A 19,052-nucleotide genomic window follows, 5' to 3' on the forward strand; every position below is an offset into this window, starting at 1 on the left:
TCCAAGTAGAAATATATGTAAACAAAACAAAAGCGATTTTCAATTTTTTTTGTAGTTTATTGCACTTTTTTGCAATTTATGTAATTACTATGCACTTAATGCATACATATTATTAAAATATGGGCTATAACAGTTGTATTGATGTATAGCAACTTGAAATGCTCCCACAAATGGCACTACAGCATGTAAAAAAATAATATAAGCTCTGGTGGACTTGGTTCTATAGTAGGTCTTAAAGGGTTAAATAAATATCGTCAAATAATCGTGATCTCAATTTCAGTGAAAATAATCGTGATTATCATTTTTGCCATAATCGAGCAGCCCTAACTATGGTAACAGATAATTCAGCGTTGTTATTGTAAAAAATAGTTTCTTAATTAGGTTCTCTGAAGTTTTGTATAGTCTGACACATGCACGCACACAGTGTCTTTATTCGAGTTTCCCTTCACCACATTACTCCAACATAATTCAACAATCAATTCAAAAGAACATTTAAGAACCATCAGTGCTGTGAAGCAAATTGCCTAGATTGTTTATACACAGCCATAAATACACACTTTTCTGTCTTTGTCATTGAAGAGAACTGAAAGAGAAGCAATCTTCAGTTTTAAGTTCTCAAGTAACCAATCATCCATACAAAGTCATCACATCAGGATGGAGAAGGCTAGTTTTCCCATTAAAGACAAAAGATGGGTAGAAACGAAACAGGGCACTGGCATTACGGACTGATAATTGGAAACTCAGCAGGATGTTCCTGTGAAACAGAGCAGTATCACATGAACAAAGCAAACTTTCACAAATAGCAAATTATATTTCTCGACAGAAATTAGTGGGGTTTTTTTGTCCCTTTTTGTGCTCAATGCTATAAATTTCAATTCGATTCAAGCGAAACTTGCAAGGCCGGTTTAGCTCAAGAACCTCCATTTAGAGTGGATTCACATAATTATACCTCAACATAGGTATATTTTTAAACATATAAAGACCAACAGCTCCATTATTCTTTCTGTTGTGTTGTGAAAGAAGCACTGTTGAACAGCCACGTACTGCTGCACGCCAGCTGAATAATATATCACAAGAAGGCTCCTGTGTAGACATTAGAATTGTTAATGAGAACCCTAATCAAAAGGTCAATTAAGTCAAATTAACAGTGGCAGAAGCTATTTAAGCAATCAGCAAACAAACCTGTCAAAGTCTAGGAGGAGCAAAATGAGAGAGGGGAGAGCACAAAGGGTCAGCTCACCCAAATTACTTGGGGGTTTTTTTTTGTTTGTTTTTTTAAACACAACACAACCCCTGCACAGAGAGGAGCCGGGTCAAGTGTGTAGACGTCTGAATGAGTGGTCGGTCTCAATATAAAACTGTTTTTTTGTTGTTCCCTTACAGCGGTGTTTCCAGCGCTGACATCCTCAGGTTCCTGCATCTAAAATGACACCGTGAGGAAACTTATCACCACCTCACGTGACGCTGTTTTGAATCCTATCTTTAGAAACGACAAGCTGTTCTACTGTGTCAAAGCAAGCCTGTGTGTGTGCTATACTCTTCTGGCTCACTTTGAAAATGTTTATTTGTTTATTACAGACACACTTTGAGCAAACTGCACCATATAACCTCAAATATTTGGCTTATTCTATGCATATCAATCTAGCTAATAAAGTGCTGTGAAGTATTTCCCCACCTTCTGATCATTATCATTTGTAAAATGGTCACATCTTTCTTAAGGAGTATTAGGGCAACATTTAAAAAAATTTATATATATTAGTGATAATTTTATGCCTTGTGTAAATAAGTTAGTGAAACAAACTGATCAGCCATCTGATTGTGTCTTGTGATTTAACATACGTCCTGTCTATTGCACGACGGTGTGACCATCAATATCCTTGCATCTGTCCACTGCCAGCTATTTCATTGTGTACAAATCAGGCCAACTCCTTCAGGCTTGTGTACTTTCCTTCTGACTATTGTAGCTTTCTGCACCATCTTTTCTGCATCCTTCTATTTATCACCACACTGTGTTTATGTGCTAAAGAAGAAATAATTTTCTTTTTACTAAAACCAATTCTGAAGTACGATTTCACTAACTCATCTTCAGTTATTTTAAAGATGGTATAGCAGCTGCAGCACTTTCAACAAAGGGACAGGGATCTCAATAAGCATCACATCATGCTGTGATCTAAAGAAACTCAACAATAGCTGACGAGGACTGACGAGACAAAAGTTTACATTTTTGAAAGGTTCGAGTCCCGTTACATCTGGCGTAAAACTGATGAAGCTTTTTATGAAAACGAACATCATACCAAGAGTTATGCAGGATGGCGGTAGTGTCACGAAACGTCTAAATCCAAGCGAGATACTTTGGCCTGACTTTTAACAGGTTGTTCGTTCTTTAAATCGTTCAGTGTTGCTGAATTAAAGCAAGTATGCAAAGAAGAGTGGGCCTAAATTCCTGCACATGGACATGAAAGACTCATTAGCAGTTGCTACAAATGGTGGCAGAATTAGATTTAAGAGGCAGTTACCTTTCACATGGGGTCATGTATGTTTGGATAACTTTTTTTCCCCCCTTTTCAAAACTGCATTTTGTATTTATTCACGTCATCTTTGTTTGATGATCTGAAACATTTAAGTGTGAAAAATATGCAAATAAACAAAACAAGAAAAAAAATCAGTTATGAGGCAAATGCTTTTGCACCATATAAAACTAAATTTCAGTCTGAGAACAGTGTTTCTCAATAACAGCAGCTAAATGTTAACAACTATGCATTTGCTGAAACAAATTTAAATGCCCAGGTGTGTTTCAACAATGACTTCCAGGCTAAATTAAAATTAAAAGAGCCATTTATACAAACTCACTGACTGCCAAATAGCACATGGCACGTCCTGAAATAGGATCCGGCAGCTGAAGTGGAAACTGGCCAAATTGCAACAATCCATTTATACTGATTTCAGTTATTTGGTCTGTTTTTGCATGCTGGAAGGGTTAAAATGAGCACGACTTCTTGCAATATTCATCCACATATCCATTACCAAAAAAAACAAGCATTTTCTCTTCTGTACCCTGAAAAAAATAACTTTTCCCCATTTCATTTTCAAAGCAATGACTGTAATGAAATTGTTGTTTTTCTATAATAATTGAAGCTTGTTATCAGGAAGGCTGCTACTGAGAAAACATAGAAGAGCTGGTTTATTTTTCTGCTTGTGAGGTATGCTGTAAACAGACAAATTTAGGATATTTGTGTTAAGCCACCTGGCGCTATCCCTGGTACTGAATAGATCAGAGGAGGAAATGGAGAAAACATCGCTTTAATTCTGCCTTGTTGGCTTATTGTGGACAGAAATATCAAAGTAGCAATGTTTCAGAGAGAGAGTGAGCGAGAGGCAGAGGGAAATGCATGGCGTGAGCAGAGAAGCAGACTAAACGATCCAATAATCACGGCATATTGCTTCTGCAAACACCATTGTATGACATATTGCTAATTGCTGTTTGCCGCCATCCCCCCCTCCCAATCTGATTTCAGCCATCCTGTGAGATGCACAGCGCATCACAGCAAAAGAGAAAAAGGGGGAGGGGGGGCCTATGCAGATTTCAGAAGGTCCGACACTGTTTATAATCCACCATGATGCCTTTCCCTTACATGTCCCTGCTTGGTGTCTGTTATGGTCTCTTACTGGCCGCTGGCCAGCCACGAACTCGCTTCCATTCAGCCAAGAGGAGAGGAGATCACTTAGAGCCTTTTAAACAGCAATTTGAAATTTCTGCCAAGGATAGAATATGTCAACAGTCAAGAGTGATAATCTCCACAAAGAGTCTGTCTTGTTTGAGGATCATTCTGATTCATGCAAACAGATTTCTAACAAACGTACTCGGGAAAATAAAATAAAACGGGTCACACACTGTTTATCATCATGCACTTAGCTGCAGATGGCTCGGCAACAGTTTCAGGGCATTAGGCCAAGATCAAGTGGTAGTTTATAACCTATTACACTCTGCTAAAACAACTTCGTGGTGCTATTACTGGACACAGCTCACAGCTATAAAGGCATGCAGTGCAGCTTTGAAACCAGGGTACAATCTGCAGACATAGCACAGACAGAAAAGGAAAAGAAATGTAACTTTAGGATTGTCACTGCTATTGCGTCCTAATTTAAATTAGCTTTTGGAGACATTTTAAAGCTAAAGCAGAGTTAAGAAACCAACATGGAACTAACAAATATCTGTAAACTACTGGCTCTCATATTTTCCCTATGTGATAATCAGAACACCTGTTAGATCTGAGAGAAAAGGAAATCTTGTCATCTACATTCAGAATGACATCATAGGCTATTTTTAGCCAGTCCAGCAGCTCAGTAAATGTGGATTTTGTTCCCCAGATGTAAATATCTAACAAATAACAGAACAATTTACTAACCTGTCTGAAATTTCTAGCATATTTATTAATTGTGGCCAGACAGCCAGTTCTAAAAACTTTGATGAGCTTTCCTCTAAAAAGGTCAGTCTATGGATGAAAAATCTCTTTTCACAAGTTATTGCATTGATTTCCATCTTTCACATTTATTCCTTGTCAGTATGGACTTTAATGCGCAGTAGGCAAGTGTACCATATATAAATACCACGTTTCCATGAATTTACACTGATGTACCTTATCACAAAATGTTAGAATCTTTCTCTAGTCCTTTGGTTAATGATCATATGCATTACAAAAACCCCTCAAATTATAATAAAGGCTAATAAATATGCATCCAGATCTGTGTGTTTATATTGACCTCAAGCCAATGCTAAACCAATAGCGAAAGGGTCTGTGATGCCTTCTGGAGACAATTTTTCTGTCTGCTACATCATTGCAGATGAATTCTGGCTCACTCTTCTTTACAACGTTGCTTCAGTTCACTGAGGACTGTGGGCATCCAGTTATGTATTCAGGTTCAGGTCTGGACTGGGATGGGCTGCTGCAACATCTTCTGTTGAAGATTTTTTTTTCTATGCTTGAGATCATTGTCCTGTTGCACGAGCCAATTTCAGCCGAGCTTAAGCTGTTGGAAAGATGGCCTCACATTTAGATAGAGTATTCTGGCATATAAAGAAGTTAAAATCAAGCTTCAGCCCTCTACCACTAGTGGACAGTTCCTATGAGATGTTTGTTAATCACCAAATGTGGCTAAACATCTCCACTTTGGCCTCGAATGTCCAAATGACCTTGTCCAGAAACCTTGTAGTTTGTTCAGATGCATTTTTGCAAACCCAACTGTGCTGCTGTGTTCTCTTTACAGAGAAGAGGCTTTGTTCTGGTAACCCTTCCAAACAAGTCATACATGTTCAGTCTTTTTTGTATTGTCATGAACTTTAAAATGTAGCATGCCGAGGCCTGTGGAGTCTGTGATGTAGATCTTGAGGTTTTTTTGCAAATTTCTCTGAGCATTGCATCGTTGAGGTAAATATATACCCGAATAATCTGTGATCACCTCCAAATATGGGTTCAGGAGTTTTACAACTACACGGTCAGTTATAGAAATCAAAAGAATGAAAATATGGGAACATATCAGCATTTCATAGCATTGACCATGATCCTAATTTCAGGATATTGGTGTTAGGAAGACCCAAAGCATGACTTACTAATGTGGAAGATAAGTAATGCTCATGACTAATGAGATCATGATTGTATGCAAAATGTATTAACACTGAAAATATTAGACTGGATTAAATAATAAATCAGTGTGTCAAGAGTGAAAATGACAAATTTGACCTTCATCATGAGGACGATTTGGGTAAAGACCAAAATTCTCCAACACTGTAGGCAGAGTTCTTGTGAACAGTGGACAAAGATCTCACCAGAGCACGAGCTAGCATTTGAGTTTTTACATTTTGTACCTTGGGCTTTACAGATGAATGTTTTAATGGTCTCAAAGTAAACGCAACAAAAATTCAAAAATATGACATCCCAGCGTTTTCCTGTGTGTTAGTGAGCTCAGTCAACCTTCACTGGATAAGTAAAGGTTAAGAGCAGCAAATAACTTCACGCAGCAAACTGAAATATTCTAAAAATGTTTTCTAAAAGGGAACGGGGATACAATTTGAGGGGGGAATTAAATTTAAAACATCCTCGTATCCGTACAACATTAAAAAGTTTTTGCATCTCTGTGTGTGGAGTGAAGCTGTGGAACAGACTAAGTAAAGATATGAAGCAATGTCCAAGCATGGCGCAGTTTAAAAAGCGGTTTAAGGATATGGTTTTTACAGGGTACAGGGAAAAGGTAGAGATTTGATAGGGTGTTCTTGTCTAATATTTTCATGTGTGTGCGCATGCACGGGTTTGTTGGTGTGTGTGTGTATGTATGTATGTATGTATGTATGTATATATATATATATATATATATATATATATATATATATATATATATATAATTATAATTGTAGGTTGTGTATCCTTGAGGTGTTAATGGGGTTATTGAAAATGTGTACATGTGCGTATGTGTGTATATACGTATGTATGGATAGAAACATATATGTGTATATATTAAAAAAAAAATTACACATAACATATAATGTAATTGCAAGGAGGTATTTCTGTAGTCTATTGATACTAGATAGTGGAAAAGGGGTGGGATTAAATAAGCTTATGCTTCTTCCTGCTCCTTTTTGAACATGGATGTTATTTGGAGTTGTGGTTGCTCGTTTTCCTTTTGTTTGCTTTGTTCATTTGTCTCTTTTAATTCTATTTTTTTTATACTTTTTCAACATGTTCAAAATAAAGATTCAATCAATCAATCAATCAATCAATCAATCAAAAAGAAAGCAGCAAACTTGGGAACATGCCGGGAAGGTTATTGGAAGAACTCCAGCTGCTTTTACATTTCTCTGAGATTCAGATGACAGGAACAAACAATTTGTGACAAATTACAGACGGCAATCAAAACCGCTGACAAATCCTCTCTGCACCTCTCCAGTCGTGCTCCTCTGTTCTGTCCTCCTAATCAGTTGTTTACATTATTTCACTTCATGCTAATTTCGGAATAAGAATTTAAATCAAAGCGGCGTTCAAACACTGTTAAACATGACCCGAGGCATTCTCGTCACCCTCGAGCTTTGCTTGAATCTTGCGTTTACTCTTTGTCAACTGTTCTCCATTTGAATACAGAGCCAGAGGAGATTAATCTGTTGTCCTAATGTGGGTTAAATCATTCCCACAGTAAGCAGGAAATGACTCATCATCTTCTGTGCATTGTTCCTCCAAAATATACACCGCACTGTTTGGACATTTACACTCTAAGCAGTTGATAGCCAGCACGCGCACATCCTGTTCTGCAAAAACGCTGAATGGGGGTGAAAAACAGGTCATTAAGAGCAAAAGAAAAACAAAACCAAATGAAGAAGCACAAAGAGATCTGAAAGTAACCCGCTCGAGTTTCTTTTTACAGGTGGTTTAAATTACCGACTGACATTTTAGTAAGTGAAGCTCTGAATTCTAGTAAATCTCCACAAGAGTACTCACACTGCAGAGTCCTCTGTTTCTCCAAAACCAACTGGTGCATCATTACTTGTTGTTTTCATTACTCATTATATTATATTATAGTGTGAAATGATTACTGTAGCATCATGCGGTGAACTGAAAAAAAGATTTGAGCACCTGTTGCAGGAAACATTTTATGAGAATCGCTGTTGCCGTTCAATCTTTGTGTCTAGGTTTCCAGGAGGATGTGCCAGAACTCTTTATTCAGAGGCACCATGTGGCAAAAAATATCTTATTAATGTGACTGAGTCAACGAGCAGCAGGATCAAAGTAAATATAACATGTTTATCTGTTTCACCTTCCTTATCAAGGCAGCATTCATTCTCCATAATAAACCCATTACTGAGTCTTATGCCTTTGCCTCCCGTTCTACTCCTTTTTGAGCTTCCTCCCATCACAAATTAACTTCTCAAAAGGTTCTTTCAGAAGAGACAAATAAATGAATTTTCTAAGTGCACCAAGTTCAATTAGCCATCCGTCTTCAAAAATATACAGTCTGTCACATCATCTATGAGAGGGAGCAGCTGCATGGTTGGTTATACAGTATTTCCCAGAAAGGAAGACAAAAAAAGACAAGCTTGTAAGCCAGCAGTATAAACTGTTGCAGTCATATCTCCCATTTGGAGGTATTTGTTGAAATAAACATCACGTTCAAGAATCTAATTATATCACTTCATGTTACTGCCTTTAAAAAAAATAAATAGTTACAAGTAAGGCTATTGTTTCGGGATTAAATGGTCAATATACTCTAATGTGGCCCAGTTTTTACTGGTCGGACAACTCTGTGTGCATGAACTCTGTGTTCCAGTACTGATCCACTACTTTTGTCTACAGAAAAGAACCTGTGGAAAAACCAGATGTCAAGCTTAAAGTTTTCTGTGTCTGTCTATGTGCCACAGGAACTACACTCTCTGGTGGGGAAACAATTTTTAAATGTGCAACTTTTTAAGTTGTGCTTTGCTAAAAACAATGAATGAAGCAACACATTGTCACAGGAACGTGCATGTATTGATTTCTATTCATCTGCTAGAGGAATACAGAGCGCACAAAGAATACCTGTTCAAACAATGAAATGAATTTCAGTTTAATCTGCTTATAAGCTAAAGAGATTTCCACGTTTACTTTATTATCCTATGGGGCAGTAACAGTTTAAATGCATCCAGTTTAAAGTTTCAGAGCTCTAGAAATAAACAGCAGGACTGAGCTTGCACTCAGTGATAAAATAATTAACCTGAATTAAAATGTTTAACACGCTATACAAAGATTAATGATTTTTCTGCTGCATTAATCTCATCTTATTTGCAAAAGTTTTGCATTCTAATGCTATAATTTTGTTATTTAGAATCTCTTTATCACTTACTTATCGGACTTATCATCATCAGATAACATCATAGGGATAAGTTTGTATGGAAAAAAAAAGAGTAACATGACCCACAAAATGTCCCTTTTAATGCAAATGTGCAGAGACCTGAAGTGGAAAGCCCGGCTTAAGTTGTTAATTACTGTCATGATACCCATTTCCAACAGGCCTGGCTGTACTGAACTTGTCTCGCTGTAATACCTTTCAGGTGTTTAGTGTTAGATTTGTATTGTTGATTGTCATTTATGCTTAGAAATATTTACTTATATATGCTTAGAGTTTTGTAATTAGTTGTAGATTGGTAGAGGTTTTGATCCTTGATAGTCTGCAAACTTTGTGTGTATTAGACAGCACTTTGGGAGCATGAGAGGTCATACCGTGTCTTATTGTTTTATGGTAGGATTAACGTAGTTGCGTCTGTTCTAGTCTAAGTGCTCTTTGTTTAGATGAACTGCAGGACTTCCTCACCGTGTTATCTAGGATGAACCATCTAGGGTGAGGGGGAGGCTACCCTCTTCCTGACCAAGGATGTTTGACCCTTTGATCAGCAGTCCCCACACACACACACACACACACACACACACACACACACACACACACACACACAGGCAAGGTACTCTTTGTGTGTATGTAGACGTCATATGTTAATGAACTTATGCATATTCATGTAACCTCAATAAAAGAACAGTGGTACGGGAGAACGGACGAGAGCAACTGGGGTCAAGCGAAGGAACGGTGCCTGTCCGGTTCTCTCCCGTGCACGAGAAACATGAAGAAGCTTGCCTACTTGTGTCTTGCTTTGCAGTGTAATTATATTGCCTTTAACGTTCCAGCGGATGGGTTCAAGCTACAAACCTATCATTTAGAAAACTTGGTGAGCGGATTTATAATGTTGATTTCCAGCACTGTATTTTATTCTACTAAAGCAAAAAGACAACTTTCTTCCGATTGGCTGACCCTCGTAAGCAAAAGGTTTGAAGAATGGGTCAGTGGGGTTTCTGTACCCGCAGTCAGAGCCATGACGACCATATTAGGGATATCCATTCTCTGTGAAAACCAAGAGTAGAAAAAAGACCCTGTCTGAAACAGAGAGTTTAGACTTTAGCCTGAGCTTTTTGCTCACAGGGATTACTGAAGCAAACAATGACCTCCATCCACCACTGTCACAATATTTTTATATATGACAAAAAAAAGGAAAACATAGTATATCCACTTTAGTGTTAACATTTATTGAAATTCTGCTTGGCTTAAACTAACACTCTGTGTTAGTTTAAGCCAAGCATTAGTAAGACTGAATTAAACAGATGGCTGAAAGGTCAAAGTTTACTTACAGCTCAACAACCAACATGACATCCTTTGAAAACTGTAGACTAACTGTTTAAATTCATGTGACGCTTTGGTTGTAACTATATCAGAATTGGCATATCTCAATGCGTTATTGATCTAATAATTAGCCATTGTTTATATCCCCCCATATATCTGGTTATTAAAGTAGAAGATAAGGTGGAGAAATGTAAGAACAAAACTATGCTAACATGTCAACTAAACTGGGATCATATATAGTGATATTCTTCTATTCTGAAAGATTATATGACTAAAATCAGGTGCACAGTCTGCTCTGAGACTTATTATTATCTGTAGCAATCATTTCATCATCAAAATGAGAGCAGCATTGTCAGATTGAAGTTTTTCTCAAAGGTTTCCTGGTTTTATTTGTTGGTTGCCAAATTCATAATTAAAAATCAAATTTAATAAATGACAGCAACGATAAAGGCGGGCTTCCAGCCACTCAAAAAAATACATTAATTTAAAAAAAAATAAAAAAATAAATCACAAAGCGTCATCACAACAGGTTGCTCTGTATATTTGATCTGGCAGAGTTTGAAGCTGGAGTTTGTGTTTCCACCCAGAAAGCAGCCAGGAGATATTTTACTTGTTAGGCAAATGTGTAAACCACCACACCATTTTATTCAAATATAGATCCAATATGTAGAAGGCTAAATCAAAAATTTCTTTATAGGAAATTGCAAGTTTTAATGTAGACATGACACTAATGAAAAGGGTATGTGTTTTGGTCGTTTTAAACTGAAGCAAACTGGGTACTGTATGTTGTACGACTACTTTTAATAACCTTGAAAACCTTCAGTGTCTATATGAAGTGTGGGTCCTCACAGGGGCATACAAAATAATTTGGGACCCTCGGCTTCCTCTGCTTGGGGAGTTCCAGGTGCTTCTGTCTGGGAGATTGTGTGGTTTTCCCAAGAAAAGCTATAAAAAAAAAAAGAAAGAAAAGAAAAGAAAAGTAGATAGTGTTGGACTACTATCTGCAAAGTTTTACTCTGCCGTGTATGTGCATGTGTTAAACTGCCTAAACTGTTCTAATGCAAGAAGCTACAATACACTCCCGCTCTTATCTCAGATGGCTTTATCACTCAAACACACACACTTGGAAAAGATGATCTGCAGGTCGTTTCCAGGCAGGCTATGTCTGTCGTTCCTGAAAAATCCTAAAGGGAAAACAAGATAACTCCCAGAAAGTCTGCTATGGCAGCATTATGCTGAGGAACCTCGATGGGAATGACTGATGATGGCTGGAGAGTTTTGACTCATTTGCAGTGTTTCATCAGTGACCTGTACAGCAGCAGTCTAAATGTAAACAAATAAAAGTAAGTCTAAATAACTTTTAGGTGGATTTTTAAAATGCATTTAATGTAATACTTTCATCATAACTGATCATTTTCCATTCAGATCCTCTAATGCGTCCTTCCTCCAAGTCAGTATGAACCTCTGCAGAATAAAAATGTCCCCATATAATTTTTCAATGCATCAGTGACCCCAAACAATCAGACAAGAAGAACAAGGAGCAGTGCAGCCCTGATCTCACACTGCCACTCAATTACAAAACCCCCAAAACATAATAAAATAAAATAAAAATGCTCCACACACTGAAAAAAATTCTACGGAAGAAAAACAGAAACTTTACTGATAGCCTGCGTGGAGTTAAGTGGTCAGCAGATTGAATGAAAAACTACTGAAGCGACGCTGCTGCAGTGCTGTCACTGTCATTTGATTTACACGGTCCACATGACCCGTACTGTGGTACAGTGACCACGGGAGGACACAAGACTCCTGCGTGAAAAATGACGCCTCGTCCGTTCTTCCTTTTTTCTCTGTTTTAATTTAATTTAATTTACCCAGTTCTCATTCGGGTAGGGTAAAGGTAAGCAAGGAGGGTGTGGCGGCGGAAGGTTTCTGTGAGCAATATCCTACAGCACCTGTCCGTCCACAGGTGTAGCTTACAAAGCCCATGGTTTTATTAGAAAAACGAAATAAGACCGGATCACCCTTTGTCCACCCCACGGATCTGACCGGAGCTCGCATACCCACAAATCAAAAGCATTAGATAAACACACAAGCACACACATACACAAAAACACACCCAGCCTTCCCTCCCTGCCAGCCGGGATCTCCGAGCAAACAAAGCGCACACTCTAGGTTTTAGGATAATCGTGTCTGTACTCACCCACCAACAGCAGGCGTAGATGAACAGCATGAATTTGATGATATAATAGGAACAATCAGCACAACATTTAGACTCTCCCTCTGCCATCGTGTCTGGACGGAAGATAGTTTCTTTCAGCGGCTCTTTGGACTGTTGACAATTCACTTCCGCGTTGTCCTCGTCATAGCACCTGGAAACGCGCGTACAGTCTGATATATGGACGGCCGAAGGGGGCTGGTGGATGTGAGCTTGTGCAAGACTTTTAACTTGTAGAAGTTATGTGACATAAGTACATTAATAAAATCCAATTCAAATTTTATTAAGATTCAAATCTTTGCCCAATTAAGGACGTGGTCATTTTAAGTGACAGATGGGTTCGCTTCCCGTTGTTTATTGTCAAAAAATAAAACAATAAAAAACTTCTTTGATTTTTCTGGGGCTTTCTGTTCAGTTTGTTTTAAGCCTGTTTTTAATATTTTTGTTTAAACTGAGTATCTACCTGGTTTTTACTATCACAGTAAATTACAAAGGTATCTTTCAAGCTAAGCTATCCAGCATATAGTTGTTACTGATAACAAGCTCCTATGATAGGTTAAAAAACCAACACACATGATTGAAAGAGCCAAACCGGAGACCAGCAGAACAACTTATGAACAGTGCGGCTATTTCACAACATCTTCTGTACTTTGCCCAGGTATTTCTAACCCATTAACGTACACGCCTATGTAAATATCTAGAAGTTTTTGGGCAGCCTGTGTCAGCAATAGCTTCACCACACTGTGCAGGTCTACAGTTTGACGTTATTATCTGTATCTCACCATTTTATGCTGTAGGGTGTTCAGAAGTAAACATGACAAACACTGAGTTTGCATGGGACAAAATGGGACTGAGATGTAACCCTAAATTTTCATAACTCACAAATAAAAATGCAATAAACTGTGCAGGATAAATATACATTTTGCTCTATTACTGAGTAAATACAATAAGGATAAAGGGAAGCTAAAGTTTGTTCTTTTGCTTTCACGTGAAAGTCTTTATATACTCCTGTAATCTCTTTTATTTCTCTGTTATTTCAACTTCTCTTCTGTCTGGATGCATCCAAATTAAAACACAGCACAGTTTGGATGTAGCCACAGGCTGCCAAAGCTGGCAATTTTAGCAATCTTTATCTACTGTGCCCCTCCACTTCCTGTTCAGAAAGAATAGAAACTCTATTTCTAGGAACATAATGGCACTTCCTTTTTTTTAGGGTTGTTTCCATCATATTTGACAAAATTTGCAAAGATGAACCGGATCAATGTTTTGGGACTTTAGAGAAGTGCATTTCCTGCAGAGCCAGTCAAAATGTGGGACATTGTTTGAAGATGTGGAACAAGGGAAAAAGGAATAAAAATGCTGTGGAGATCCACATAAAGACAGACGTCTGGACCCGAAACTATTGGGAGAAGGTAGACTCTTTCTTATCTGCTATCATTTTATTTTAAGATTAACATGGCCACAAAGTGAAGATGAATACATTCACATACTTTGATCTGAGTCTTGTTTGTACTCTAATCTGATGCTGTTGAAAGCAAAAAGTCAAGGAAAAACAAGATAAAGTCCACTGTGAACAAGATTCATTCCCTCTGTTATTAGAACAAAACAAGTATGAAATACACCAATGCAATTAAAATGTATTAACTCAGCATTTTATACAAGACTGGATTTTTCGACAAAGTGCACTTCAAGGAGACGGACTGTGTTATACTGAAACTGGTTTACTGGCACAAAGTGACTCAGAAGAGAGAGTGAATGCAACAGGCTCTGATCTGAATGCGAAGGATTTGTTCATCGAGGCTGTCATGAGATGCTGGTGGGTGGACAGGCAGACAGCAGGACGGACCAGCTCGACTAGAAAAGCAGAGCAAATATGTTGCAAAATGTACCCGGGGAAACACCAAAATACATAAATGCAATCTAGGAGCCTGAGAAGATAAGCATTTATCTTCTTACATTGGCTCCCCATTAAATACCGTATTGACTTTAAAATTCTTTTGATCACTTTTAAAATTTAAAAAAACTTGGCGTCTAGCTACCTAACTGATCTCCTGCACTTGTACAACCCCAAGAGAGCACTAAGATCTTCGAGTCAGTTGCTCTTAGTGCAACCAAGGTCTCGGTTAAAGACCTGAGGTGATCGAGCCTTTGCTATTGCTACACCTAGACTCTGGAATAATCTCCCAGCTGATATTCGCATGTCTGAGTCTATCCAATCTTTCAAATCGCACCTAAAAACTCACTTGTTTACTTTTGAATCAAACTAGTTTGACCTTCATCTGGTTTGCTCTGCACTATGCAAAAGTGTTTTTTATTCCCTGTTTGCTTGTTATGCTCTGTCCCGAATTTTATGTGTCTTGTGGTCGACTGTGAAGCACTTCGATGATGATTATTGGTCTTTCAAAATGTGCTATAGAAATAAACTTTGATTTGAAGCATTCTCCCACAGAATGCAAGCGGGCCCATATATACTGCTCCTGATGACAATGACAGGAGGCAGGTACAGTGGCTGAAAGACGGGAAACCAAAGACCCCACCAAAAGGTGAAGACAAAACCTGCCACTTCCAGCCAGAACTCAGAGACCAGAAACAACAGGAACAAACAAGTGCAGGACTATTACATAACTGGGCCCAAGCCTCAAGTGGTACAACAGGAAAGTACAGTTTCTTCAGCATGTAAATTGACCTAATGACTACCCGAATTATTGCCCCACACACGGGCATTTGTTTTATACAGATACCTGCTTACTAACCCGTCTGTCTGGCCATAAGAAATTATGTGAGATGAGCATGAACCAACCGTTAGAAATGTGTCATCGTAGCAGAAACCTGAACGGCAAACATACTCTTATCACTGTTTTCACAAAGATAAAAATGTTTGTTTTCTTTACGCTAATGCAGCAGATATATGAAGGTAAATATACTGCCAAATATTAGAGGCTGTAGAATGAAATATGTGAATGTGCAAAAAAATTTCAACTTGAGCAGCTGTTTTAACTGATTCGAGAGGCTGTGATCAGAGTTGTGGAAATAGTAAAAGAAATTAAATAAATATCAATAAAATCAGAATTACAAGTTTGAAGCTCTCAGTATATCTGTGTAAGTATCAGTCTCCACATTTATTCATATTTTTGTAACTGTAAATTTAAAACACAAGCATGTGAAAACTTTTTACAAGTGAAAATTTCAAAAAATACAAGTTCAGATTTTTTTTTTAAATTCTCACATTTTATTCTGCAAGTTCTCACATTTTGCAACATATTTACCTTCATACAGAAAGTACATCAAACATTACTCAAAACAAAAACATCTACAGTACCTTCTCTCCTCGTGGTGACATTTGGCGGAGGGACCATGCATCCCCATGCTGTGAGGGACTGGATCATTGACTGGATCACTGACTGGATCACTGGAGGGTTCTTCAAAGAATTTTCAGAGGTAGCAGCTTTAGTATGGAGGCTATTGAGCACCAAAATTAGTTAATTAAATATATTATAATAAATAAAATTTGTCATTAATTAATTAAAATTGGAGCTATATAAATAAGGCAGGAGTGACTTCCTGTGTAATTCAGTGGTGCATTTTGATGACCACAGCCGTTCACTAAACATACTCCTGTGACTGGCAAGCGCATCATGGAGTGCGTGGGAGGTATTGTCCTTATCTTGGTCAATATCTTGGTCAACTCTCCGACACCACCTTAAGAGAGTCCATCGCCACAACATTACTTTCCTTGCGGATCAGTCACTTGAGTCTGTTGGCATCTGCGACTCGATAAACAGATCCGATACACACAACTTACACATGCATATCCGATCTTCTTTAAATAACCGCCTATCAAAGAGTTCACAGCACAGACTCTATCCAAAGCAAACATTCAAATCCCTGAATATATATCAGAGGATCAGAAGACATCGGATGTGATAAACCAGTCATTAGTTTGTATATGATAAATCGCCATCCCTCGCCTTTTTAGCTGCTGTAGCGCCCTTATTGCAGTTTTCTAAGCACCAAAAGCAGCAACATCTTAATCAGCAGTGACTCGGCCAACAAAACATTTCACATCAATAGGAGGGAGCTGTGTGATTGGCTGTTTCCCCCCTCTTGGTACTTTTCTTACTTATACATCACCTTTATTACTTTCTTCAGTCAGAAAATGACCTTGGAGTGAAAGCAACAAAGAAACTCAAAGATTTTCAAGTGTTATGAAATTCAACCTTCAGCAAAATGAGAATTTTTGTGTCCTCTGGTTGCCTGGGAGTACAGACTGTCTAGTTTTTGTAAAGTATTTATTTGAGATGTGTTCAGGTGCAACTGAAGAGTCACTGCAGGTGTCTATTTCTGTGTTTGCTAGTTTAGGTGGTGAAAATGAGTTTCTTCCCCTCTTGATTAGGTTTTGACCCTTGATAGCCAGCTCTCGCCCAGATTCACTCGGGCAACCACATTTATTAAGAACTGCTACACCTTCTCAGAAACTTTAAATTTTTGGGCCTGCATCCTTCAGCGTGTCAGTCACTGGGCAAACAAGCTTGTGTGATCACATGAAAGTACACACAGGCAGTGCACATTGTACACAGTCAGCAAACTCTACCTTTGGTCATTCTGTTCACTAATTACATGCACGGGCATATGCAGTAGATTTCCCCTGCAAGGCAGGAATGTGAGGAACGGGCATGCAACGAGAAGCAGGTAACAAAGTGAGAAACTATCACAGAAGCACAAAGCACAAAAATCTACAACAGTAACAGTGAGACTGAAAAAAAAATCACTGGAGTCACAATCTGCCTGTTTGCACTGTGAGATATGTTGTTGAATTTCTTCGAGGATAAACTCAAAGTCAATGCAATGACAAGAGGGTTTTTTTTTTTTTTACAAACAGTATAAAAGAAAGTGTACATGGCGTGTCCTTAGAGGCACCTTCTAGCTGGTGATAAGCAATGTGGATAGAAAGCACACTCTTAGAAATAGGGGCACAATATAAAAGTAAGTTTCTGTAAATACAGAACCTACACTTGCTTTGAATTTTAAGTTGCAGCGTCAGGATACACTCTGACACATAAAGATAAAGAAATTATGCACAAAAATAAATTTTAATCTTAGACTTTAAATGAGACACATTTAATACAAAGTAGTATAATTTTATATCTGATTTGTATCGGTGATGTAATGGGGAGGGGGTTGCTGCCTGGTTGACTATTCCTGGTCTCTGTGTCCTCTGTGTGTCTAACAGCCTTACGTGCAAATTTTAGATAAATAAAGCTTTGAATTGCCAGCAAGACTAGGCTGAAACAAAGTCGGTACAAAAGTCAATATTTGGTGTGACCACCTTTATCCTTCAGCACAGTCTAAACTCTCTTAGGCAAGCTTTCTTTTAATTTCTTTAAGTGGTCTTCAGGAGTAGTTGTCCAGGGTTACTGAAGGACATTCAAAACTCTTCTTTGGCTGTTGGCTGCCTTTTGTTCTGTTCTCTTTCAAGATGCATCACTAATGTTGGGATCTGGACTCTGGGGAGCCCAGTCCACCACAGGTGTTCCACCAAGTGCTTTTCTATCCAGGTGTGCTTTTACTGTATTGACAATGTGTTTGGGATCATTCTCATGTTGAAACATGAAGCTGTTCCCAAGCCGATAATTTGCAGATGGTATTTTACCATGCATCAACATCTGACAGGACTTTTTTGTGTTCATAATTCCAACAATTTTGACAAGATCCACAACACAAAAAGGCTGCAAACCATGACAGAGCTTTTATCGCGTTTTGCAGATGGCTATGGACACACACTGTGGTAACACCCCCCGACCCTATTATCAAATATTAAGGACAAACTGCTCACCATGCTTAGACATGCCAGGTTTTCAGCTAATAGCTCTTTGGGACTCACCTTGTTGATGCAAAAATACAAAGATACTACTGGTCTGATGGTCATAGTATATTTAACAGCAAGAACAAAAAATATTACGCTGAAAGGTACAAAGATTTTAAAAGTTACAACAAAGTCTTGCTCCGTTAAAGCACAATGTAAAAAAAGAAAAAAATAAGGGCGAATCATTTCTTGGACATTTTCACACTTAATGAGCAAAACGTTTTCAAAAACATGATGCATCTCAGTTTCCCCTCATTCAGTGATTCAGCTATCATTACATGCTTTCCCATTGACAGATCAAAGTGCATTCATAAAGGTAAAGCTGTCACACACAGTTTTTTTTCTAAAGTAAACAGCATGTTTTAAACACTTCATCTAGATCCAGAACTTTCAGTACGTTTTTGTTCTTGTGAAGAAATGTTTGCATGACATCAACACACCAGGAATAACAGTAATTTCAATGAAAAACCACTGAGTGCACAGCAATTATCATACACTTTAAAGCCAAAGCCAACCAGCAGACCAGATCAGACCCTCTGGTGTTCAGACAACATGTCTGACAACTCTACCACTCCAGTGACAAACTGCTGCATTTGAGTTTTTGTGGCTTCATGTTTCTTCAATATAAGCACAAAAAGACTGTCTATAATTTCATGTGAAGAGAACCCTTTCCAGTCCAACACATGGATTGTTCCTAAGAACAACACACAACTCACATGTAAATACTTTTATTCAGGTTTATGTTTTACTGCAGTTTGGCAGTGATACGATCTCCTGGAGACCTGTTAG

General features: G+C 38.1%; 1 protein-coding gene across 1 annotated transcript in view; it reads right to left on the reverse strand.

Annotated features, from left to right (window-relative positions):
• The window catches only part of tspan15 (tetraspanin 15), a 40,204-nt gene extending 27,732 nt beyond the window's left edge, over window positions 1-12,472 (reverse strand). Inside the window, exon 1 of the mRNA XM_085353746.1 lies at window positions 12,386-12,472. Coding sequence (XP_085209872.1) covers window positions 12,386-12,472 — 87 coding nt within the window. The remainder of the gene's footprint in view (window positions 1-12,385) is intronic.
• Between the last annotated feature and the right edge of the window lie 6,580 nt (window positions 12,473-19,052).

This window comes from Diplotaxodon limnothrissa, linkage group LG1 (assembly GCF_057381915.1).
Source record: "Diplotaxodon limnothrissa isolate DT_005_m linkage group LG1, D_limnothrissa_male_GT1.1, whole genome shotgun sequence".
NCBI lineage: Eukaryota > Metazoa > Chordata > Actinopteri > Cichliformes > Cichlidae > Diplotaxodon > Diplotaxodon limnothrissa.